The sequence below is a fragment of the Canis aureus genome, chromosome 3 (assembly GCF_053574225.1).
Source record: "Canis aureus isolate CA01 chromosome 3, VMU_Caureus_v.1.0, whole genome shotgun sequence".
NCBI lineage: Eukaryota > Metazoa > Chordata > Mammalia > Carnivora > Canidae > Canis > Canis aureus.
In genome coordinates, this window is record NC_135613.1 from 88,424,940 (window position 1) to 88,449,325 (window position 24,386).

The following is a 24,386-nucleotide window of genomic DNA, read 5'->3' on the forward strand; positions in this document are numbered from 1 at the left end:
GCAACTATTCCTTCTATGTAGATCCAAAACACTTTTAGGACTCTTACAGGAAACCCTGTACCCATTAAGCACTTTACTTCCCCAATTTCCCTTCCCCTCAGCTCCTGACAAACAATTTTCTCCCTGTGTTTATGGAATTTCCTACTCTGGATATATATTCCATAAATCCTTATATGTTTTATTTTCATCACCGATCAACTCAAATATGTTCTAACTTTCTGCGTGATTTTTGCTTTGGCCTCTGCATTATTTAGAAGTGTACATGTTTAATTTTCAAATTTTGGGATACTTTATAGTAATCTTTTTGTTATCAATTTCTTGTTTAGTTGCACTGTGGTCTGAGAACTTTAAAATATTGGGCAGCCTGTGTGGCTCAGCAGTTTAGTGCTGCCTTCGGCCCAGGGCGTGACCCTGAAGACCCGGGATCGGGTCCCACGTCGAGCTTCTTGCATGGGGCCTGCTTCTCCCTCTGCCTGTGTCTCTGCCTCTCTCTCTCTCTCTCTCTCATTAATGGATAAATAAAATCTTAAAAAATAATAAAATACAACATTTGCTTAGTCTAACATAAGGTCAAAGTTATAAAGATTATTATGTATACTTGAAAGAATAGGTAGGTTCTGCATGTAGTAGATCAATGTTCTATATATGTCATTTAGTTACACTTTGTTAATCACCTTATTTTAAATGTTTTGTCTTTACTGATTCCTGTTTGCTTTATCTATTAGCTGTTGAAACATTTAAAAATTTTCCATTATCGTTGTGAATTTTATTTCTCCTGTTATTTCGTCAATTTTCCTTATACGTTTGGAATCTATACTTTTAGCTTCTCTATATGTCATTATCACTCAGAGTAGATTAAGAATATTATCATCAGGAGATGTTTCTATCTGTCATAGTGCTTCTTTCGTTAATGTCAAATTTTTCTGATATTAATAGAGCTATAGCAAATTCTTCTTGCTTAAGGTTTATCTATTTTATTTTTTCTGTTATTCTTTTATTTTTTCAATTCCTTTATATTTTAGATGGTTTTCTTATAAATATCAATGCTCTATTTAATATGCAGTCCAGCAATCTTTATTTTTTAACTGGAGCATTTCAGAGGTTCCAATTTTATATGTTAGAATCATTTTGTTATATCTCCTTTTGTGTCTTCCTGTCTTGTGTGTTTCTCATTCTTCTTTCCATGGAGCTTAATTTTGAAAACTTTATTTCCTATTATTCAGTTTATTAATCCTATTTAATCCTATTTAATTAATCCTATTATTTCCTATTAGTTTATATTTAGCTATATTCTCTAGTTAGCTATATCTAATCTGCTACTCAAAACATCTGTTAAATTCTTAATTTTAATTATTACATTTTTTTCGGGCAGCCTGGGTGGCTCAGCAGTTTAGTGCTGCCTTCAGCCCAGGGCGTGATCCTGGAGACCCGGGATCAAGTCCCACATCGGGCTCCCTGCATGGAGCTGCTCCCTCTGCCTGTGTCTCTGCCTCTGTTGCTCTCTGTCTCTCTCAATAAATAAATAAAATCTTTAAAAAAATTACTACGTTTTTTCATTTTAGAATTTTCATTCTATAACTTTAACCTTATTAATAATTTCCATTTCTCTGTCAAAATTCTAGCTCTTGTCTTTGATACCTATTAATTTTTTTAAAAATTTTTTTATTTATTTATGATAGTTAGACACAGACAGAGGGAGAAGCAGGCTCCATGCACCGGGAGCCCGATGTGGGATTCGATCCCAGGTCTCCAGGATCGCGCCCTGGGCCAAAGGCAGGTGCCAAACCGCTGCGCCACCCAGGGATCCCCCTTTGATACCTATTAAATATTAATTTAATAGGCATAATTCTGTTAAAGCCTGGGACTTATAAATTCATTATCTGCATCACTTGTGCATCTATTTTTATTGTCTGTTGTTCCTTGTACTTTTTTTTATTATATTGTCTTCCCCATCCCCATCTGCTTGATTTTTTTGAGTTCCAGAAATTATATATAAAAAATGCTAGAGATAATTTATTTTTTAAAAAATTATTTATTTATTTATTCATGAGAGAGAGACAGAGAGAGAGGCAGAGACACAGAGGAGAAGCAGGCTCCATCCAGGAAGCCCGATGAGGGACTCGATCCCGGGACCCCAGGATCATGCCCTGGTCTGAAGGCAGGCGCTAAACCGCCGAGCCACCCAGGGATCCCCCTTTTTTAAAAAAATATTTTGTTTATTTATTCATGAGAGACACAGAGAGAGACAGAGAGAGGCAGAGACACAGGCTCCATGCAGGGAGCCTGATGCGGGACTCGATCCCGGGTCTCCAGGACCAGGCCCGGGGCTGAAGCAGGCGCTAAACGGCTGGGCCACCCAGGGATCCCCGCTAGAGATAACTTAAAGCCTAAGATGATATCAGAGAGTGTACATCAACCTCTGGAGTGACTTAGGTACACTAGTAATCCTCTTACTATAATTATGAGGATGGAAATGATTTGATTCAGGCTTCCATCCAATGGCGGGGCTATTTCTAGTTTACTCTTCTCTTTGGGTATAGGCCCTCAGGATCACAGCCCAGGGTGTAAATTATTTAATAAGTTTCCTTGGTATCCAATTTGTGTTCCCTAAACTTGTGAGGCTATAAAAGGTTCTGCTAAGCTTCTTAGCCACCTCTTCCTGAATAAGCAGATGCCTCTAGGGGAAAAACTGTCTCAATGTCTTCTTACCTCTCAGTTTGCTTTGCTTAGATCTTGGTCCTATCTATCACTCATCATTGTATTGTGAGCAGAGTTTTAAAAATGTGTAACTTTTATAACTGTTCTTAGCATTAGCATTCATCTTTATTACATGGTACTTCTCTCTGGAAGTAGAACAACTACTTTTTAAAAAGCCACAGCATTACATATCATGGGGCAGGAACAACAGTAGCATTAGCATTAAAGGTTTGGTTCATGTTTTTCTCTGTCATCCCTAGACCAGCTTGGCCTAGTTTCTAGAACATATCCCGTCCTAAACTCTGCTGCTTTCAGTGCCACAAAGCATTGAGTCTTACACTCACTCCCCAAAGTGCCTTAGATTAGACATCGCCAGTGTGAGTCTTACTATATCTCAAGACTTCATTCCTTCCAGACCTGGAATTCTGGATTTGCGTTTATCAATGGACATAACCTTGGGCGGTATTCAATTATGGGACCTCAGGGAACACTTTACCTTCCTGGTGCTTGGCTTCATCCAGAAGACAATGAGGTGAGTTACCCCTACCCCTGCTTTCATGTTTCATAAACATTGAGATCTGCCTTCATCCCCAGAATGCAACCTAGTGTCCTTCTCGTCCTGTCCTGAATAGGCTTACCCTCCTTACTGTCAACTTTTCTTTTCTCCCTAGATCATCCTGTTTGAGAAAAGGAAGTGTGGTTCATACATCCAAACTACAGATGAACCCGTACTGTGAGATGGTGTCATAACACATTCCTTGGATCGTAAGAGTTCATCTACAAGCATTTTTTTTTTAGTAGGCAGATTTATGTTGAGAATATCAGTGTTGCCTACAATAGCACAAATGTAAAAATAACCTAAAAAAAACGAAGAAATTCTTATGAATATTATAGTATATCTATATGATGCCTATTTTTAGGCTTTAAAAAGTCTTCAAAAGCTTTAATGGCTGATTTACCTAGTTAAGTGCCTAATCTTTAGCATATCTGTATTCTCTAATCAAATGTGCCTTTAGGGAGATATGAATAAAATAATAACAAATTTTATTTCTGACTCTTCATACTCAGTTGGAAGGAAGAAAAGAGTCTCTGGCTTAAGAGAGAATAAGAATTACTGCTCTCTGTATGCCAGAGAAAATACTGTAGATGCTGATTGGCAAATTTCTGGGGTGTGTGTTTGTGTGTGTGTGTGTGTGTAGGAGGGAGGAATACAAGGTGCCATGAACAAAAAAAAAAAAAAACCAAGGTGCCATGAACAATGTCTTCAGGCCCTTCCCTACAGCCTGTGTATCTCCAAGGTGACCTTGTGGGTCATATCCAATCAGAGAAGGTGTAGCAATTTGGTTGCTTGGTTCCGACAAGTATGACAGCACAGCCTGTCATAGAGCACTCTATGTCTTACTACTTCTCAGCTATCTGGATATAGTCAAGGCTCCTACTGATAGTGGACAAATATTAGTCAAACAAATTTCCTCAAATGACACCATTGGAAATGAATTACATTTTTATAATCAAGTTATAGGACTTGACCTAAATTCAAACCATTGCACTATAACAAAATCTTATCACCCAGTTAGATACGGTGCCTAGGAGCTTCAACAAATTTAGCAAATGATCTGGTGTTAAAAGAAAAGAAGGAACCTTCCTGCTTGGGATGAGGGCTGAGGAGTCAGATGATCTTCTCTCCCAATAATCTGAATGGTCATTGAAAGCGAATTTTATCATGCATCCACACAATTTCTATGTAAAACTATTCTCTGGGGTTATAGACTCAAACCCATAAAATCTATGGATAAACTATAGACCAAAGGAGAGAAACAGAAATAATAATCCTGAAGATCATATATATGTATTATATTTCAGGTAATGTATAGGGTATTTTTAATCTTAGCAACCATGTGGCTTTTCCACCTTGTTGATGGAGAAACCAAGGCTCAAAGAGGTGTTTGAATACATGCCTCCTGATTTATACCTCTTCTTCTGTTATTATAACTTAGCTCCATACCTATGTCATTTTTTGTGAATACAAATATGAATGCAACAATACTATCCAGATGTAATGTTTTCTGGGAGCTTAGAGAGAAGTGCTTACAGCTTAGAACTCTTTACCCAGCAACATTGTCCTTCAAGAAAAAAACCAAAGCAAAAGAAAACAAAATAGCTTGCAGACAAACATGGGCAAAAAGATTTTATATTATCAGAAGATCCATGTGCTAAAGGGAATTCTGAGGCAGTGTTTCTTAACTGGGGTTCCATAAGACAACACCTTACTGAAAATGTTTTTAGAGATTAGCTTCTTACTGAATATTACAGATGCATATTAAAGAAATTAATTCATTCAGACCATGGATGCCTTAGGGCATTACAGTTTAAGTCTCTCAGGGAACCTCAGAGGAGAAAATATATGCTAAAGAACAAACTGTCAGCAGAAAGAAATGACCTGTGTGAAGGTCTGAGATTCAAGAAAAAATGTGAAACGAAGGATGCCGACAAATATGCAAATACATGTGAACAAGCATTAATTCAATAAAAAATGTGCTATAGCCTAATTTGAGGATAAAATATGTATAATATTCTAAGACTAGGAGAAAATATCTATGATGCAAGGGCTTGATAGCAAACAAAGGGTGGAGCATCTAAGGTTTCTCAGATATAAACTTTAGACTTTGTTGAATATGCATGTTCATAAATTTAGCCTAACTGCTTAATGTACATAATGCTTCTAACTTTCAAAACAAAACAAAACCCTAAAGGGGACAAATAGAATGAGAAAAAAAGCAACTAAAAAATGTAACAAATAAAAAGTAATAGCGAGTAGATAATAAAATAAAAAATAAGTACAAGTAGAAAGCACATATTAAGATGGTAGAAAAATACAAATATATTAGCAACCACAGTAAATTTTGTAAATGCACTAAACCCTCGAATTAAAATGTAAAAGTTGTCAGACACAATAAAAAATGAAATATATAAGTTTTACAAGAAATACACCTTTAATATAGTACACAAAATGATAGAAAGTTAAGAAATATACCATGCATGAATTAGCAGAAGGAAAAATTAAAATGATCTCATTTATAAACATCAAAAAGAATAAAATACCAAGAATAAATTTAACCAAGGAAGTGAAAAACCTATACTTTGAAAGCTCTAAGACATTGATGAAAGGAATTGAAGACAACACAAATAAATGGAAAAATATACCATGCTCATGAATTGGAAAGTCCATACTACCCAAAGCAATCTACAAATCCAGTGTAATCCCTATCAAAATACCAATGACATTTTTCATAGAAGTAGAAAAAGGAATCCTAAATTTGTATGGAACCACAAAAGATACCAACTAGCCGAATCAATCTTGGGAAAGAACAAAGATAGAAATATCACAATCCAAAATTTCAACTACGTTACAAAGCTAACAGTAATCCAGTATGGAACTGACACAAAAATAGACACATGGATCAATAGTACAAGCTAGAGAGCCCAGACATAAACTCACACCTATGTGGCCAATTAATTTACAACAAAGTAACAAGAATATACAATGAGGAAATGACAGTCTCTTCAATAAATGACAGTGTTGGAAAAATTGGACAACTACATGCTAAAAATTGAAACTGGACCACTTTCTTATACCACATACAAAAGTAAACTTAAAATGGATTAAAGACCTAAATGTCAGACCTGAAATCATAAAACTCCTAAGAGAAAATAAAGATCGTAAACTCTTGGAAATTAGCCTTAGAGATATTTTTCTAGATATGCCTCCTGAGGCAAGGGAAACAAAAGCAAACATAAACAACTGGGACTAAAATAGCATTTGCAGGGGATCCCTGGGTGGCTCAGCGGTTTGGCGCCTGCCTTTGGCCCAGGGCGCGATCCTGGAGATCCGGGATCGGGTCCCACGTCGGGCTCCCAGTGCATGGAGCCTGCTTCTCCCTCTGCCTATGTCTCTGCCTCTCTCTCTGTGACTATCATAAATAAATAAAAATTAAAATAGCATTTGCACAACAGAGGAAACCACTAAAAAATGGAAAGGCAGCCTACTGAGTGGGAGAAATTATTTGCAAATGATATAGCTGATAAGGAGTTAATTTCCAAAATATATAAAGAACTCACGTAAATTAACATCAAAAAACAAATGATCTGATTTAAAAATGGGCAGAGGACTGTGAATAGATATTTTTTCAAAGATGTACAGATGGCCAACAGACACATGAAAAGATGCTCAATGTCACTGCTCACAAGGGAAATGCAAATCAAAACCACAATGAGATAATCACTTTACACCAGTCAGAATGGCTAGTATCAAAAAAAGTGGAAATAAAGAGCATCAGTGAGGATGTGGAGAAAAGGAACCCTTTAAGCATTGTTGGTGGGAAGGCAAATTTCTTGCAGCCACTATGGAAAACAGTATGGAGTTTCCTTAAAAAAAAATTAAACTAGAAATATCATATGATTCAGTAATCCCACTACTTGGTATTTACCGGAAGAAAACAAAAACACTAATTAAAAAAAAACCTGAACCTTTGTGTTTGTTGCAGCATTACTTACAATAGCCAAGATATGGAAGCAGTCCAAGTGTCTGTCCATGGACAGTGGAATGGATAAAGAAGTTGTGGTGTATATACAATGGAGTGTGACTCAGACATAAAGAGATTGAAATCTTGTCATTTATGACAATGTGGATAGATCTAGAGGCTATTTTACTAAGTGAATTAAGTCAGAGAAAAAGACGAATACCATATGATTTCACCTATATGTGGAATCTGAAAAACAAATGCACAAACAGAAACAGACTCATAAATACAGAGAACAAAGTGGTGTTTGCCAGAGGGGAAGAGGGGAAGAATATGGGGTGAGATAGGTAAAGGGGATTAAGAGGTACAAACTTCCAGTTACACAGTAGATAAATCATAGCGACGAAAAGTACAGCATAGGAAATATAGTCAATAATATTGTAATAACTTTGTAAGGTGATAACTGCATTTGCTGTGGTAAGCATTTTGTAATGTATATAGTTTTGAATCACTGTGTTTGTCCACCTGAAACTAACATAAAATGGGTCAACTATGCCTCAATTAAAAATATGAACATACCATGCAAATTCTTATTAAAAAAGTTGGAGGGATCCCTGGGTGGCTCAGTGGTTTAGCGCCTGCCTTCTGCCCGGGGCATGATCCTGGAGACCGGGATCAAGTCCCTCATCAGGCTCCCTGCATGGAGCCTGCTTCTCCCTCTGCCTGTGTCTCTGCCTCTCTCTCTCTCTCTCTCTGTCTCCCATGAATAAATAAATAAAATCTAAAAAAATAAAAAATAAAAATAAATAAAAAATAAAAAAAATAAAAAAGTTGGAGTAACCATATTAATATTAGGCAAGTAGACTGAATGATAATAGGCTTTACTAGATAGAATTACTGATAATGATAAAAGATTCAACTCATGAGAAAGATGTCATTCTAGAGTTGTATGTTCCTAAACATTTAGCCTCAATATGTAAAGCAAATATTTCTAGTTCTTTATATAGAAAAAGACAAATAGAAGTACTTTACATTTGAGAAAAGTTTTTGAAATTGAGATACGGTTCATATATGAGAAAATCCACACTTTTAAAATTTACAATTCAGTAGTTTTTTTGTGTAGTATATTCATCAGATTGTGTAACCATCCCCAACATCCAGAACATTTTTGTCACTCTGAAAAGAAATCCTGTACCTATAGACCGTCACTCCCCTGTGCCCCTCAACATTAATCTACTTTCCATCTCTACGTATTCACCGATTCTAAACATTTCACACACATGGAATCACACACATGGAATCATACAATGTGTGGCCCTTTGTGACTGGCTCCTCTCACTTGGCATGATGTTTGTAAGATTCACTCATGTATGGCCTATATCAGTACTTCTTTCCTTTTTAGGGATGAATTAAATTCTTTATATGGATACCACATTTTGTTTATCCGCTCATCACTAAGTGGATATTTGAATTCTTTCCACGTTTTGATTATTGTGAATAATGCTGCTATGGACATTCACACTCAAGTTTATGTGTGAATGTATATTTTCAGTCTTCTTGGGTATATACCTAGGAGTGGAATTGCTGGAACACATGGTAACTCAGTGTTTAATTTTTTTGAGGCAACACCAAGTTGTTTTCCTAAGTGGCTATACCGCTTCACATCCCACCAACAATGAATGAGGGTTCTAATTTGTCCGCATCCTCTTTTCTTTTATTCTTTATTCTTTTTTTTTTTTTTTTTTTTACTACCACAGTCATCCTAGTGGGTGTTAAATGCTATCTCATTCTGACTTTGATTTGCATTCCCCTAAACAGGGATCCTTTTAAATACTGAGTGTAAAAATGTAGCAGCAGAGTAATGTAATTCTACTTTAATATAACAAAAATAATCTCTGCAATTTCATCAGCATTTCAGCTTTCATTTTCACAGGGTGCTAGTATTCCTCAGCAAGTGTCATGTTAGGATAACTTTACCTCTTGAGCATACCAACATGTTCCTTCTTCAGCAGGTTGAAGAAAATAAATCATTTACTGTTTGTATGGCGTCCTGTATTGCTATTATTTTCTGTAGAGTATGGTGTTAAGGCTTTCTTTTGCTAAAGCTTAATTAAAAAAAAAACATACATTAGCTGCTATTCAATCTTTCTGAACATCTTGTCTAAAGTAAAGGGATGAAAGTTTCAAAATATCTTGTATGTCATGGAATTTGTTTTTGGTCAAAAAATGCTTACTTTATACTTTGCTGAAATTACTTTCTAAGTACGGGGCTGAAGGTCCTAAGTGAAACTATACGTTTTTAATTCCTAAGTCATTTATGGCTTTAGCTATGTTTGTCCTTTGCCAATGACAAATACACAGCACCTTTATTTCCTAATTTTTCATTTTATAAATATTTCTTAGTTCGTTATGTTAGACTCAGAAATCGTGGTAACACAATAAAAGAGAAGCACAGCTAAATTCATCATTAATTTATTATGCTGTCAAGCTTTAAGGAAATTTCTATTTGTTCCTATGTGTCCAGATACCTGATATACAAAATATGGATATTTCCTATCACTATCTGGTGCATAACAAAATGTAATTTGGGGAAAAGGTTTTCAGTGACATGTCTTGTAGAAGGAACTTCCCACCTGGGAATCATAAGTTGGGCACCTTTTTAAAAATCCTTAGGCAGTTGGAAATGTCTGAAAATAGCAAGTTAGAGCAATTATGATGAAACTTTTTTTTTTTAGCCTCCATAGATTCAAATCTATAAGAAATTGTCTTCGTAAAATATTGTAAGTCTGTCCTTTTGGAGTTTGGTAGTGATAACCAAATGTGCCTCATTTTTGTTTAATGCTCTCATCTCTTCTTCACACGTTGTTCATTCTTTGTTCTATCTGAATTGAACATGATTTATGATAGATGTGGCTGCATATCATGCTGTGGCTTATCCTCCTCATGAAATTTTGGGGTGGCAAGAATTCCCAAAGAAGACTTTTTCCCAAGACTCATGGCTGCAATGAAATTAAGAAGTACAGTTAAATTCAGCTTATAAAAATGTTCAGCTTATGTCGTTTAATGTTACGGATGGTATACATTAAATAGTCCTAAAATGATAAAGTTATTATATAACAATATTAATATATCTTATTTCTATTTCAAAATCTATGCTATGTAAATATATAATGTCTACCTTCTTTATTTTCTTGAAGATTTACTTGTTTATTTGAGAGAGAGTGTGTGCACGTGCATGTACATGAGTGGGGGAGGGGCAGAGGAAGAGGAGGGAATCTTTTTTATTCTTTTTAAATTTCTTATTTAAATTCAATTTGCCAACATACAGTATAACTCCCAGTGCTCATCCCATCAAGTGCCCCGCTCAGTGCCGGGATCCTAAGCAGACTCCCCGCTGAATGCAGAGTACGGTGCAGGGTTCAGTCTCATGACCCTGAGATCATAACCTGAGCTGAAACCAAGAATTGGGTGCTTAACTGAGTGAGCCACCCAGGAGCCCCTACCTTCTTTATTTTCTAAAGATCATCTATTTACATTTATTGGCTCAGAGAAGATATCACAGTCTTCCTTAGAACTTATAAAGCTGACGTACTCTCCTAATATTCTAACTGGCTATCAGTGTATTTCTCTGTGTGCTTCAGTATTTGAAAGTTCTTCATAATTCCTTCTGTACGTTATGGTAAGAGTTTTCATAATAACCATTAATCATTGTTTTGCTCTGTCAATGAAATTTTGATGTTTCACTTCACGTCACACCTCAAATGTGTACCTACATTTGAAAGTGAATATGCAGGTATTAATAACAAATTCAGATGAGGAGTCCAGTTCTCATTTCCGACAGTGTGGCACTTTGTGCAGTCGCCATCAACCGACGTGATCATTCCACCCCAGAGGGGCCGGCGACGCCTTGAGTGGCCCTGGGTGTGCGGGCGCTGAGAGCCTGCCCTCGGTTTGGGAACCAGCGCCTATTGGCCTCACACCTCCTCAAGGGTAGGTGGTCACTACCAGCATTCAAGGGGGCGGCAGTTTCTATCTAAAATAGACATGAAAAGAGCGCACTGCCCCGACTCAGAGCGAAGACCCCCAGCTCCTGTCCCCCTTGCTGATCCCCTTCCCTCTTGGATTCCTCTTCATCCAGGCAGCTCTCGCAGCCCTAACCCCTCCACCCGCACTGCCCCGTCCTAGTCGCCGAACCCTCCCTGTACTGAATCCATTGATTCATTCTCTGCCTTTCCTTGCCTTGACCTGTCCGCCCCACATAACGCAGGTCATCACGGCTTCCTCCTTGCTAACTGCTCTCTCCTGGGTTCACGATGCCCTCTTTTCTGAATTTTCTTCCCGCCTCACTGGCTGCTCCTCTGGTTCAACTTTGCTGGTTTCTCCTCTTTTCTCAGTGTCAGCTGCCCCGGGGCTCGTCCTTGGTCCTCTTTCTCACCCAGGCTCATGCCTTTATTTATTTATTTTTAAAGATTTTATTTATTTATTCATGAAACACACAGGCAGAGGGAGAAGCAGGCTCCCCGGAGGGAGCCCAATGAGGGACTTGATCTCAGGACCCCGGGATCACAACCTGAGTCAAAAGCAGCCGCTCAACCGCTGAGCCACCTAGGCGCCCCCAGGCTCATGCCTTTAAAGGCCAAGTCTAGGTCAACGCCTAGTGTTACATCTCCACGCGGGACCTCTCTCCTGAACTTCAGGCTGTGCATTCAGTAGCTTACAGGGTATCTCCCCAGCAGGTCTCTACCTCAAACTCAACCGGCCTAGGCTGTGCTTCTGATACCTCTCCATCCTGGTAAGGGCAACTCCAATTCTTCTAGTTTCTTAGGCCCACAGTGTTGGAGTCATTCTTGAATCCTCTTTATTTCTCTTACCCCACAAAGATCCTGGGATCACAACAATCCTCCAGTGTCTGCTTTCAAGCTATTTCCAGAAATCCGACACTTCTCACCACCTCCATTCCTACCACTCCTGTGTGAGCCAGCATCATCTCTCACTGGGACTGTTGCCTCGAAGCCGGGCTCCTTTCTTCTGCTCTTCCCACTCCTGATGAGTCTCAACACGGCAGTCAGAGAAGTCTTCGAAAGCATAATTGATGTCCAAAGCCTGCAGTGGCTCCCATCTCAGTCAGTCAGAGCCGTCCTCCGAAAGGCCTTCGTCATTAGGCCCTTGAACTTCTGTGACCTCCCGACCTCCACATCCCCCCCTTCACTTCCCACGCAGACCTTGCAGTTCCCAGAACACCCTGTCACCCTCCTGCCTGAGGGCCTGTCACTGTGGGTTCTCTCCGCTTGCACAGCCCTTCCTCCAGGTACCTGCATGCACGGCTAACCCCCCTCCTTCAGATCTTCGCTTGGTTAACATCAGCTCATACAGCCTCCTGGGCGCGTGCCCCCGCCCCCGCGCTCACACTCTCCTTCCTTTAGCTACTTTCTTTTTTGCTGTCAATGTATTACCTTTGGACCTACTCTGCGATGTACTTATTCATTTGTTGATTTTTGTTGTCTTTCTTCTTCAGCTAGAAGGTAAATTCAAAGGTCAGGAGCCTTATCTGTTTGGTGCACCAATGTACTGTGAGGACCTGAAACAGTGTTCAGCACGTAGTCATTACACATTTGTTGCTTACTTAATGCATGAAACGTTGAATTGAGTCTTTGGCTTTTCTGCTTTCCAAAGGCTGACGCTGAAGAGTGATATTTTTTTTAAGATTTATTTATTTATTTATTTATTTATTTATTTATTTATTTATTTATTTACTTATTTATGATAGACAGAGAGAGAGAGAGAGAGAGAGAGAGAGAGGCAGAGACACAGGAGGAGGGAGAAGCAGGCTCCACACTGGGAGCCCGACGCGGGACTCGATCCCGGGACCCCAGGATTGCGCCCTGGGCCAAAGGCAGGTGCCAAACCGCTGAGCCACCCAGGGATCCCCCCAAGAGTGATATTTTGGACAACAAAGGCCAACGATGAGGTTCAGTGCATTCTCCCCCCCCCCCCCCCCCAGTGCATACAGGTCCCTTCCAGTCCCACTGACACATGTCTTGGGGTGAGAAGCCTCGACTACTTTTTTTTTTTTTTTTAATGAAAGTCACACACACACACACACACACACACACACACACACACAGAGGGATCCCCTCGACTACTTATCTTAACTTGAATCTGCTTTGTCTTTTTCCAAGGCCAAAATCACCTTCCTGGGACTTTATTTTATTTTATTTTATTTTATTTATGATAGTCATACACACAGAGAGAGAGAGAGAGAGGCAGAGACACAGGCAGAGGGAGAAGCAGGCTCCATGCACTGGGAGCCCGACGTGGGATTCGATCCCGGGTCTCCAGGATCGCGCCCTGGGCCAAAGACAGGCTCCAAACCGAGGCGCCACCCAGGGATCCCTTCCTGGGACTTTTTATTTTCTTTTTGAAAATAGTCTACAGTTGAAATTGCCCTCATTTATTCCCAGAAGTTCCCCAATGTTCTTAATTTCTTTGCTCAAGACTCTGGCAACTTTCATGAGAGCCTCCACTCTACTGATTCTGAAGGACTGCAGCTTTTACTCCCTGTCCCCAGTGCTTCTTGGACTACATTTCTTTCTCACGGACTATGTGGCATAGGTGAACTCTAGAGGAAAGAACTGTGCTCTCTTGGTCTGTTGGAACTCTAACCTAGAGTTGCGGGCTGAGGATATCAACAGGACTTCACTAAAAACAAAACAAAACATGTTTTATGTTTTCTAAACCAAAACCCTGACACCAGAAAGGGAGCCTGTGAAGGTTGATTCCTGGGCATCAGGTATTAGTTTCCATCCCATGCGCCTTGCCAGAACTTCTTTACATTTCCACTGGGCCAGTTTATTTAACTGTAGTTTCTGTTCCCGAGATTTGAGTATCTCATTGTCTGCTTTGGGTTAAATTCATTAAATATTTTGAAAAGGATTATTTTAAAAGTGTTTGTGTGTGTGTGTATACATATATATATATATATATATATATATATACATATATATATTTTAAAGTTTTATTTATTATTCATGAGAGACACAGAGAGAGGCAGAGACACAGGCAGAGGGAGAAGCAGGCTCCCTGCGGGGAGCCCTATGTGGGTCTTGATCCCAGGACTCCGGGGTCACCCCCTGAGCCAAAGGAAGACACTCAACCACTGAGCCACCCAGGCGGCCCTAAAGGGGTCTCGACTCCTCAGGAAGACACCTCCCAGATTAGTGCTATCTTTGTACATCCTCTGTGCTATCATTAAAGTCAAATAGAGTAAGATTGTTCTTAAATTGTGAGTAGCTGTGTCTATAGTTCTGCACTTCCCAGAAGGTTAAGGGTTAATGATTTTTTTTTAAGTGCTGAGTTATGTTTTCTTTCATAAATAAAAAACAAGGGATACAGGGAAGGGCTAAGAACTTCAGAGGTTTAGTAGCTCATATTTACAAGTTTTGACTAGTATCTGAAAAAATATGGAGATGCTTCATATTAACTCAGGATACCGTGATGTGATAAATTGTGCTAATGCCCAGCAATACCATGAGGAGTGAGGGGTGAGTGTTGGGTGTGGCCAGGGGGGTCTCCAAAGGTAAAAGGTTAGCCACATTTGACACTTTCTCCATGTCTCATGGGCTAGCTTTTATTCCAATTATGTCAAAATATGTTCACCATAGTCCTAGTAAAGTATCAAGCAATTTATGTCTTTAAAAAAATGGAAAAAAGGGGATCCCTGGGTGGCTCAGAGGTTTGGCGCCTGCCTTTGCCCCAGGGCATGATCCTGGAGTTGCGGGATCGAGTCCCAGGTCGGGCTCCGGCATGGAGCCTGCTTCCCCTCCTCTTTTGTCTCTGCCTCTCTCTCTTTCTATGTCTATCATAAATAAATAAATAAATAAATAAATAAATAAATAAATAAATAAATCTTAAAAAAAAAAAAAGGAAAAAAGGTACTGATTTTTGCGGAGTGTGCTAAGAGGGAGCTACTTCTCTCTAAACATCTCCAGGAATGTTTCCAGCCTGCCCTGCTAGCCTTCCCCTTGTTTGTTCTTTCTCTCTTTGGTTTAACTTTTGCTACCTAATTATTTGCCTCATGGTAGTAAAAGGATCCTTCACATCAAACTCTGCAGGTCTTTGTTCTGAGAAGTAAAATCTCCTTTTGTTCCTATCAGCTTTACAAGTTCAAAACCATGTACAAGTGAAGGGAAGTGGTTTTGAACATGCAACAGGGAATATTTTCTAGAAACTCAGATGCTCTGAAAAAACGTTAACTTTCCTAGAAAATGTTTCAGATTTTCTTTTTTTAATTTTTATTTTATTATTTATTTATGATAGTCTCACAGAGAGAGAGAGAGAGAGAGGCAGAGACACAGGCAGAGGGAGAAGCAGGCTCCATGCACCGGGAGCCCGACGTGGGATTCCATCCCGGGTCTCCAGGATCCAGCCCTGGGCCAAAGGCAGGCGCCAAACTGCTGCGCCACCCAGGGATCCCTGTTTCAGATTTTCTTTCAGGAAAATCTGAATTTTGTTCTTGGGATGAATCACATATTTGGGTGTGTGATTGTTAGAAAGCAGAAGTTTGCTCAAATATTATGCAATATCCTTTATGACATAATTATGTCCCAGGATAAGGATTTTATTCGTCCTTTCATAAATTTGAGGTTTTTTTTTTAATTTTCATTTATTTATGATAATCACAGAGAGAGAGAGAGAGGCAGAGATACAGGCAGAGGGAGAAGCAGGCTCCATGCACCGGGAGCCTGATGTGGGATTCGATCCCGAGTCTCCAGGATCGCGCCCTGGGCCAAAGGCAGGCGCCAAACCGCTGCGCCACCCAGGGATCCCCAAATGTGAGGGTTTTATCTGGACTTTTTTTTAAGATGAAAAACTGGAAGTGCCAGTGAACAGGAGAGCTTGGTTCCTGTCTCATGGAGTCAAAGAATGAATCTCAGGGAGGACGGTGAGCAAACGGATAGAAATTTATCAAGCAAAAAAAAAAAAAAAAAAAGAAATTTATCAAGCAGAGATTCGGAGAAAGCTCTCAAGAGTGAGAGGGGTCCCCACAGGGTGGCCACTGGCGGGGGGCTGTCTTTTATGGGAAACTGACCAGGGAACTTGGTAAATTTTGTATCAATATCAGGGTGGATTTGTGAATATCATGTCAATATTTAGAACAAACATGGAGGATTTGTAACAAACAAGATATTTCTTTGTGAATATCCTGAGCACAAACAAGGTGTTCCTCTCTGGGTAAGGGCTCCTCCATAACACTCTCTGCACCCGGGTTTCTGTGATCACTTAGTAGCCATTTAAGGGGGAGACTCCCTAACACTATGGAGCTGCGGAGCCGGGTTTATTTTTTATTTTTACTGTTTTATCTCTGTTTCCTTGGGAGGGGTGGGAGCCTGACTCGGGCCTTTCGGTGCCCTTGGGGTTAATGGGAGGCCAGATTCCTGGAAGCCTGACTCTGGGCCTTTCCCTGCCTAGCGCCCTCTGCCCCTAACTCCTTCCTACATCACTGGGAGTCAGGACTGGACTAGGACTCCTGGAAACGAAAGGCAACAGATACTTTGGGGCGCCTTCCTCTGCACTCACCACCCCGCGGGCTATCCCCACGTGCACCACGCAAGGCGGAAAATGCGTCTAGAGGAGATTCCACAATGTGCGGACTTTTCACCGTACATCCCTCTTCAGAATCTGAATTGTTGTAAAACGACAGTGCTGACTTCGCCGGCGCCCTTAGCGGGGCTTGCTGGTGTAGCGCGGTGCGGGGTGTGCTCTCCGGTGTGTAAGGACGGGGCCTCGCGTGCCCGGTGTGTTCGCACCTGTGCACACCGTGCAGGGCCGGGGCCGCGGAGGTGGACGGGCGGGGAGGCCGGGACCCCTGGGCGAGCCCACACCTGCTCGGGGAGGCCACCTGTACAGCCCCGCCCCTGGGGCAGGCCCCGCCCCCGACAGGCCCCGCCCCGACAGGCCCCGCCCCGACAGGCCCCGCCCCTCAGGGCCCACGCGGGGGCGGGGCCAGGCGCCTCGGCCAATGAGCGCCTGCGGGCCGGCGGGACGCGGGCGGTCTCCCTGGCGACCAGGGCGCGGCCCCGCCCCCGCCCGAGCCTCCCGCGCGGCCGAGCGCAGGCTCCAGAGGCGGCCGCGGGGTGTGCGCGCCGCCAGCGATGGGCAAGTGGACCCTGGCGCGGAAGCCCGGCCGCACGCTCGGGGTCCTGCTGCTGCTGCTCCTGGGCTTGCTGGTGCTCGGCAGGTGAGCCGCCCCCGCCCCGCGCGCCCGGAGGTCCCCCCGGCGGAGGCAGCCCCGGCACCCCGGGCCCCCCCCCCGGGCGACACCGGGCGCTTGCGCTCAGTCCCCGGGCGTCGGGCCCCTTCTCGGTGCTCGTGGTCCCCGCTCTGCTTCCTCCGCGGGCGCTCCCAGCTCCCTGGGCGGCCAGCACGGCTTCAGGTCGCCTCGCTGCGCCCGGTCCCTGCTGCACCCCTCGTCCTCCTCGGGAGCCTGCTTCTGCTGCCCCCGGGCCCCCGCATCTCCTAGCACGTCTGCCGGGGGCTGCTCCGTTCGCCAGAAGCCAGCGCTCCTGGACGCGCACCTGCGGGTGGTCGGTGCCACCAACCCCCGCGGCTCCTGGACGCGCACCTGCGGTCGGTCGGTGCCGGCCCCCCCCCCCCTCCCCGGCGGCTCCTGGACGCTCCCACCTGCGGCGCAGTCCTGAGGACGCTGCCCCGCGGGCCCTCGGAGAACCTCAGCCTCTCCAACGGGGACTTCTAGCCCCACTGTAGGACTGATGCGTCTGGTCTCCACCTTCCCAGGTCGGTGGGTCATCTGCTCAGCCCTGCCCTCCCCCCTTTACAAAGTGGCTGTGTCTGGCGGTAGAAGGGCTTGACCCGCAGCCGCGGTGCCCCAGCCCAGGACTTGGGGGACTGTGTCTATTTATAGGGTTCTACGGTTCTGACCAGGTCTTTCCGGTTGATGGCTGGCACTTTCCATATTCAAAACCTCCCGTGTTGCTGGGGAAGCCGACCAGGGGTATCAAATGCTTTGGCCCTGAAAGTTAGTGTTGAGGAAGCTGAAGGTAACCCCCCTTTTCAGCCTTATTTTTTGCTTTTTCCAGCTTCCTTCATTAGTTTCTCTGAATTTTCTCTAGGGGATTGGGAGGAATGAATACCTAAGTTTTTTGCTGCCACGGGACAAATTCAGGAATTTCTCTGTTTCCACCTTTGTAAGACTTACGTGTCTTTGCTTTACCTGTTCTGGCTTTGGAGTGGGTGAGATGTTATAATCATTTGAGAGAAAGAGATGGTGCTCTTCTCAGGGGTCTAGAAAACTGAAGGGGCAGTTTGTTTCCAGTGGTTTCTACGCCCTTTTTCCACCTTGTCAGTGATCTGTAACCCATTTTTCCGTGAAGACTGGTCCTGGCTCTTGTAGGTTGCTCAGGCTTCCTCTTGACGCAAGGCTGATGCAAAGCCCAGAGGATTACTCAAAGCAGAGGGAACAGGAGTCTCCGTCATGCAGCAGGAACCAAGGAGCTCACACCCCAGAGAGAAAGGCCACAGGTGTGCAGGTGGCTTGTGGTTTGCTCATTGTTGGAGGTCGAGGAAATGGCAGTCCACGCGGAGGCACAGGGGGCAGCTCTGAGGCCTGGAGCCGGGCGGCTGTGCACCCTAATCGTCCACAGGGAGAGGGGTGGGAAGGAGGCTGGGTGTGTGTTGGTGTCGAGCAGGAAGGAGGATGAGGTGTCAAGTAGCTGACTGGCTGAGAAGGAGCCTGAGCTGCCGGGGGCAGTTGCCGGTGGCCCTGCCTGGGGCAAGTGGCCGCGGCAGGAGTCAGTGGGGCTTGTGGCGTGCGTGCCTGGGAGTCGCTGTGGCTCAAGCCTGAGGAAACGACTGGAAAGTTCTCCCTGCTGACCCCCACTTCTCAGCCGGGAAGACAGAGGCTGCAGAAGCTCTGAGCCCAATTCAGGGCCATCTCTTAGGGTCCTTCAAAAATCTGTGTCTTGGGCGTCGTTAGTTGTAGCAGCCTCGTGGTGTTGCCCAGGTCCTCCTCCTGCTTGGCCTGGACACCGAGGATGCTCTCCGGATGGCAGACGAGAGCACTTTGCGGCTTCCTCTGCTGGCCTTGCTCGAGCTTGGCCTAGGTCACTAACCGAGCAGAGGTGGGGCCCTCCCAGGGCTGCCGGGCTGTGGCCATGGCATGTAGGCCCCACGGGACCTGGCTGCTCAGTGGCAGCTCTGTGGAGCGGAGCCGTGGGGATCAGTCCTTTCCCTGTCCCTCAGAAGGCAGGGATCTGGTGATGGGCAGGTGGCGCTGGGCCCCAGCTTTTGTTTTTTCCCATGAGGTTTACCTTGGGCTGGTTCATGCTCAGTCATAGCTGCTTATGTCACATCCAAGAAATAGGACCAGGATGACTTTTTGAAGATGATTTCAATCTTCTGTATTTTGGAGCTTGGACACTGCTCTGAAGTTAATCTCTGTTGTCGGATAACTGTCATGCCCAAGTTGTACTTGTGTAGCTGGTATGGCTGGATAGGCTTTGGTTTTGGTGCGTGTGTATCCACCTGTGGAAATCCCCCTACGGTCGGGGGTGGAGATGCCCGCAGGCGCCTGGAACTCGCCTGTGCCCTGTGCGTGCCTCCTGTGCCCTTCCCTGCTCCCCCACTCCTGTACACCCGGCTCTGCTGCGGTGTGTCTGCATTTTTTAGAGCTCTACAGAAACGTAATCCTAAGGTAAATACTCTGCTTTGATTTGGCCTCTTTCACTCTGTGTTAGGTGGAGATCTTTGAAGCATATCAGTGTGAAGAGTTAGTTGCCCTTCCTGGTCTTTCCTCCTCGCACTCCGTAGACGCCGGAGTGCCTGCTTGATACGATCAGGACATGGTTCCCACTCATGACTCTTTTCCTTACCATCAATGCATCACTGAGCAATAATTAATTAACCTGGCATCGTTCAAACCTGATATTTTAGCTGGCAAAAGTCAGGAGAGCGGAAAGTGACCAGGTAGGCGCTCTGCATCATGCCTCCGGAAAGGTAAGTTCACCTGTTTGCCCAGCTCTGCCTCACTCAGGGCTCCTGCCCTGGCATTATCTGGATTCCAGGCCCTACACTCTTCCTGGAGGAGAGGAGAGGAGAGCCTATTAAATCTTTTATTTATTTATTTATTTATTTATTTATTTATTTATTATTTTCTTCTCTTTAGAGAAGGTGGATCACTTAGCAACATGACCTGGTCACCTTCTTTAATCCAGATCATGGCCAGTCCTGTCTTTCAAGGATGTGTGGGCAAATGGTGCCTTTCTTCCTGGGCCTCTGTGAGGTCATTTTTAAATGACTTTTTAATGATTTTTATGAGCTTTGCCTGTTGCAGGACTCTACCCTGCTTGAGGCCTGAGTCATATTTCCTGGAATCTTTAAATCTTTGAACACTGTTCCTTTGATCTTCTAGTAGCGAGTCTTCAGCACCTAGGAAGTGTCTCTTTCAGCAGGTAGTCATTTCTCAGACACAAGTGGGGAAATGTGGCTCCCTGGACAGGGCTCAGTCAGAGAGCGTGGGTAGGATGTCTGAGTCGCCCTGTGCAGGGAAGATGGTGGGCCTTACCAGCCAACTGAAAGGGGACCAGAGTATCTTAAAGTAAGAGCATGGTCACCAGTGGTGTATCTGTGATTAAAGTGGGGTACTAGGAGATTCAGGGAAAAGCTACGCAGCCTTGGCAGCAGTCGTATGGGACGGTTGGCCAAAGAGTTCTCTGTACCTTGGGTCAAGGAAGTAGCACGTGAAATAAAAACACTTCATCTTTGATGAAATGACTCAGAGTTCCATTATATCGCCTTGAACGGTCTTCTAATGAAGTTTCAGGAAATGCTGGAATTTAGAGCGGTCTTTTCAGAACATTTAGCACCTGAAAAAGACTCTGAAGGCTGGCCCCCTTCTCCCCTGTTCCTCCCCCATGATCCAGCTCAGTTCTTCTGGTTTAGGGGTAATTGCTGCTTCCTCCCCACTCAATTTTATTTCTTGCGTAAACCTATTGCTCTGGATATCAAAGGCCGTGTTGAGAAAGAGTTCCCATTGCGTGAGACTTCTGGGATAAAAGGGCAGGACTATTTTTGGACGCTAATGGTAATGAAGCAGGTAACTCTTGACTGGGGTCTGCGGGCGGAGACTCCTAGTTGATGATGCTCACGGCTTTCATACTCCAGCAGGACAGACGGATGGTGGCATTGTTCCTTTCAAGAACGTGCTGTGTCTTCCTGCAAAGCTTGCCTTGTGGGTCGGTAATCTACGTAAAGGACGAAGTATTCAAATAATACAGGGAGGAAAATAAAGAACCCCTAGGAGCCCCTCTGCACCCTAGTAGAGGTGATAATGATGATGTTTCTTGCAAGGCTACTCTGGGCATGGACAGGAAGACCGCTCTGTGCGTTACCCCAGGTGCCATTAGGGATAGGATTTATTCAAACGGGTCCCTGTTGACAGACATCAATTGTTTGCAGTCTTTTAGCTCCTGCAGACTTGCAGTGTATGTCAACTACACTGGAGTTAACATAAAGCCCAAGACTAACCCCCCCCCCCACCCCAGGTTGCAGTGAGGATCTGCTGGGTGTATTTCTGTACCTAGAATTGCTCACCATATGAGATACTCGTTTTAAATCCTGATGGACAATTAAAATAAGTAAAAAATAAGTTAAAATAAGTAAATAGCACATTCTATGTCTGTTGGATCGATGTGAGGGAGGTTCTGAGCTCCATAGATGGAGGGGGAAGTTGTTTAATCTGCGTGTGTATAGGTTGTGTCTTTAAGAACTAGTCCATCTCCTATATCTATGTAGATAAGTCTCGTGCTGGATTTTTAAAAAAGATTTTATTTATTCATGAGAGACACAGAGAGATAGAGACATAGGCAGGGGGAGAAGCAGGCTCCATGCGGGGAACCTGATGCAGGACTCGATCCCGGGACCCAGGGGTCATGCCCTGAGCTGAAGGCAGATGCTCAACCGCTGAGCCACCCAGGCGTCCCTTATGTGGTGGATTTCAAAAAATATTGATCATTCATATTTACATTTCCCCTTGTTTCATGAAATCATTTTATTCTGATTCCACATGCATCTTAGAGATCTTAGATCTTAGAGCATCTCTAAGCACGTATGTCAGTAGAGGTCTTGCATTTTTCTTTTCTTTTTTTTTTTTAAAGATTTTATTTATTTATGATAGTCACAGAGAGAGAGAGAGAGAGAGAGAGAGAGAGAGAGGCAGAGACACAGGCAGAGGGAGAAGCAGGCTCCATGCACCGGGAGCCTGACGTGGGATTCGATCCCGCGTCTCCAGGATCGCGCCCTGGGCCAAAGGCAGGCGCCAAACCGCTGCGCCACCCAGGGATCCCGGTCTTGCATTTTTCTAATGGAATTTTCACCTCTATTTTGAGAAAAGACTTTTTCTATTTATGATGTCACAATGGAAATTTTCCCCCAAATGGAGAATTTCTGTCCCATAACATCAAAATACATTTTATTGTTAATATGTGGTTGATTACTACGGAGCAGTTTTGTTGCTTCACCAATGGGTCTCAAGGTTTTGGTCTAATCCGCATTTATTCACATATAAACTTCGGCAGTATTTAGAAGATGTCGCCCTCCGAACCAGCAGCAAGTCCCTGGACCCTATAAGCAGCCACTTGGCCTGACTTGCTGGAGCCTGGGTGCCGGGCAAGTTCCTGGCTTACCAAGAAGCCTTTTCAGAGGCAAGGACGGAGGCACTGAGGTTGCAGTAGTGCCACTGACCTGCAAAGTGCTGCAAAATGACCTCACATCCCTGCAAAATGAGTGTACTGGCCTTCGGAATGGAAGGCTTGAGCCCTTTGGAAATACTAACTGCTGTTCCAGCAAAGCAGGAGCCTAAAGTGTTGGGCCGGGTCCAGGGATCGCATCCAGGAAGCTACATCAGCTACAAGGACAGTTTGTTTCACTGGGGCTGAAGTTCTTGGGGTTCCAGGATTGATCCAGGAGCCATTATTCTGGATTAGAGGCATTAAGGGCACTGGCCTGGGCCGGAGGGTGGGCAGCTCCTTTCTTACACCCTCAAGCTCCGCTGCTGAGGGGGAGCGTACAGCCCGGAGACTGCAGAGGCCGAAATTTCCGCAAGCGGGCAGTTGAAGGGAATGGGATGCCCAAGGAAGTGGGCCTCGTGGGAGCCTGTAAGCGCATCAGGCTCTGGGGTGATGACCAGAGATGTGTACTGTAGATCCCAGCGAGGAGATTTGTACGTGTGATGACGTCCTCAGGGCAGTTGAACAGAACTGCCGTCTACATGATGGTCTCTGGCGTGACCACGTGCATGAACAAGGAGGCGACTGTCATCTTGGTCGGTACCTTTAATACGATGCACTGGACTCCGATGCAGTGAACCTGTGCTGGGGGCGGCCCCGTGGATCCCAGTGCACTTGGAGGTTGGATTTGTCAGTTGACATATCTTAAGTTTCCATTATGTGTAGGGCCAGAGCGGCCAGTCCTCGGGGTCAGCGAGGACTGAGGCTGTGAACCAAAGGACGATTTCTGCACACTCCTCCTCCGTGTACTGAGCCTGTGCACACCCTTGGCCAGCCTAAAATTGCCTGGTCACTGCTGGGGGCCAGCATGCCTCCAGCTGGTGACTGTGACCCTACGGGAAGCCTCCCAGTCCTGCCACGGCCCCATTAGTGATCACCATTTGCAGGACGTACAGGTGACACTCGGATCCTTCTGGCACGGCCAGAGCCATTTCAGCCCTGCCTTGACGAGCGCCCTGGATCTAAGGAGATTGTTCAAGTTGGTGACTGGATGTGGCTCTTGTCCTGCCCGCCTGGAAGGCCCTCTCCGGGGGCTGGGACGCGATTCAGGGGCCCACATGAGGGAGGTGTAGGCTTGTCACCAGCCCATCTGGCTTTCCCACTCAAACACATTGACCCAGCACTGTTGACCATGTCCGGTGCCACCAGCCTGTGTGGAGCCTGCCCTGTGTCCTTTGTCCTCACAGTCCACTACAGTGATGACGTATAAGGAGGACGCTTTCCTCTCATCCTCCTCCATCCTCCTCCATCTTCCCTGTGGAAGTTCCCCAGCAGGGAACTGGGGCCCCACGTCCACCGCCTGTTACTTCCCCTCTAACCTGTTGGGTCTGTAGCTTGCACAACCTGCTGTCACCTGCCAAAAGGGACG

The 24,386-nt window shown here is 44.3% G+C and overlaps 2 protein-coding genes and 1 long non-coding RNA gene across 7 annotated transcripts in view; all 3 read left to right on the forward strand.

The window, feature by feature from the left end:
* LOC144311564 (beta-galactosidase-1-like protein 3) overlaps positions 1–3,744 on the forward strand; it is a 42,361-nt gene extending 38,617 nt beyond the window's left edge. The window contains exons 19-20 of one of the 2 annotated variants that reach the window (XM_077894253.1): positions 3,113–3,229; positions 3,369–3,744. In XM_077894253.1, coding sequence (XP_077750379.1) covers positions 3,113–3,229; positions 3,369–3,434 — 183 coding nt within the window. In that variant the 3' untranslated portion in view covers positions 3,435–3,744. Of the gene's footprint in view, positions 1–3,112; positions 3,230–3,368 lie in introns of those variants that run through there. The other variant, XM_077894254.1, reaches the window with a different exon arrangement.
* A 185-nt stretch (positions 3,745–3,929) lies between these two features.
* LOC144311569 (uncharacterized) lies at positions 3,930–12,990 on the forward strand. The gene is made up of 3 exons (XR_013377179.1): positions 3,930–11,207; positions 11,954–12,009; positions 12,098–12,990. It is a non-coding gene; the product is annotated as an uncharacterized LOC144311569 (long non-coding RNA).
* Positions 12,991–17,312: 4,322 nt separating this feature from the next.
* The window catches only part of LOC144311565 (beta-galactosidase-1-like protein 2), a 39,798-nt gene continuing 32,724 nt past the window's right edge, over positions 17,313–24,386 (forward strand). Inside the window, exons 1-3 of one of the 4 annotated variants that reach the window (XM_077894256.1) lie at positions 17,875–18,011; positions 18,139–18,274; positions 18,628–18,755. In XM_077894256.1, coding sequence (XP_077750382.1) covers positions 18,709–18,755 — 47 coding nt within the window. In that variant the 5' untranslated portion in view covers positions 17,875–18,011; positions 18,139–18,274; positions 18,628–18,708. Of the gene's footprint in view, positions 17,455–17,874; positions 18,012–18,138; positions 18,275–18,607; positions 18,756–20,199; positions 20,229–24,386 lie in introns of those variants that run through there. The other 3 variants (XM_077894255.1, XM_077894257.1, XM_077894258.1) reach the window with 3 other exon arrangements.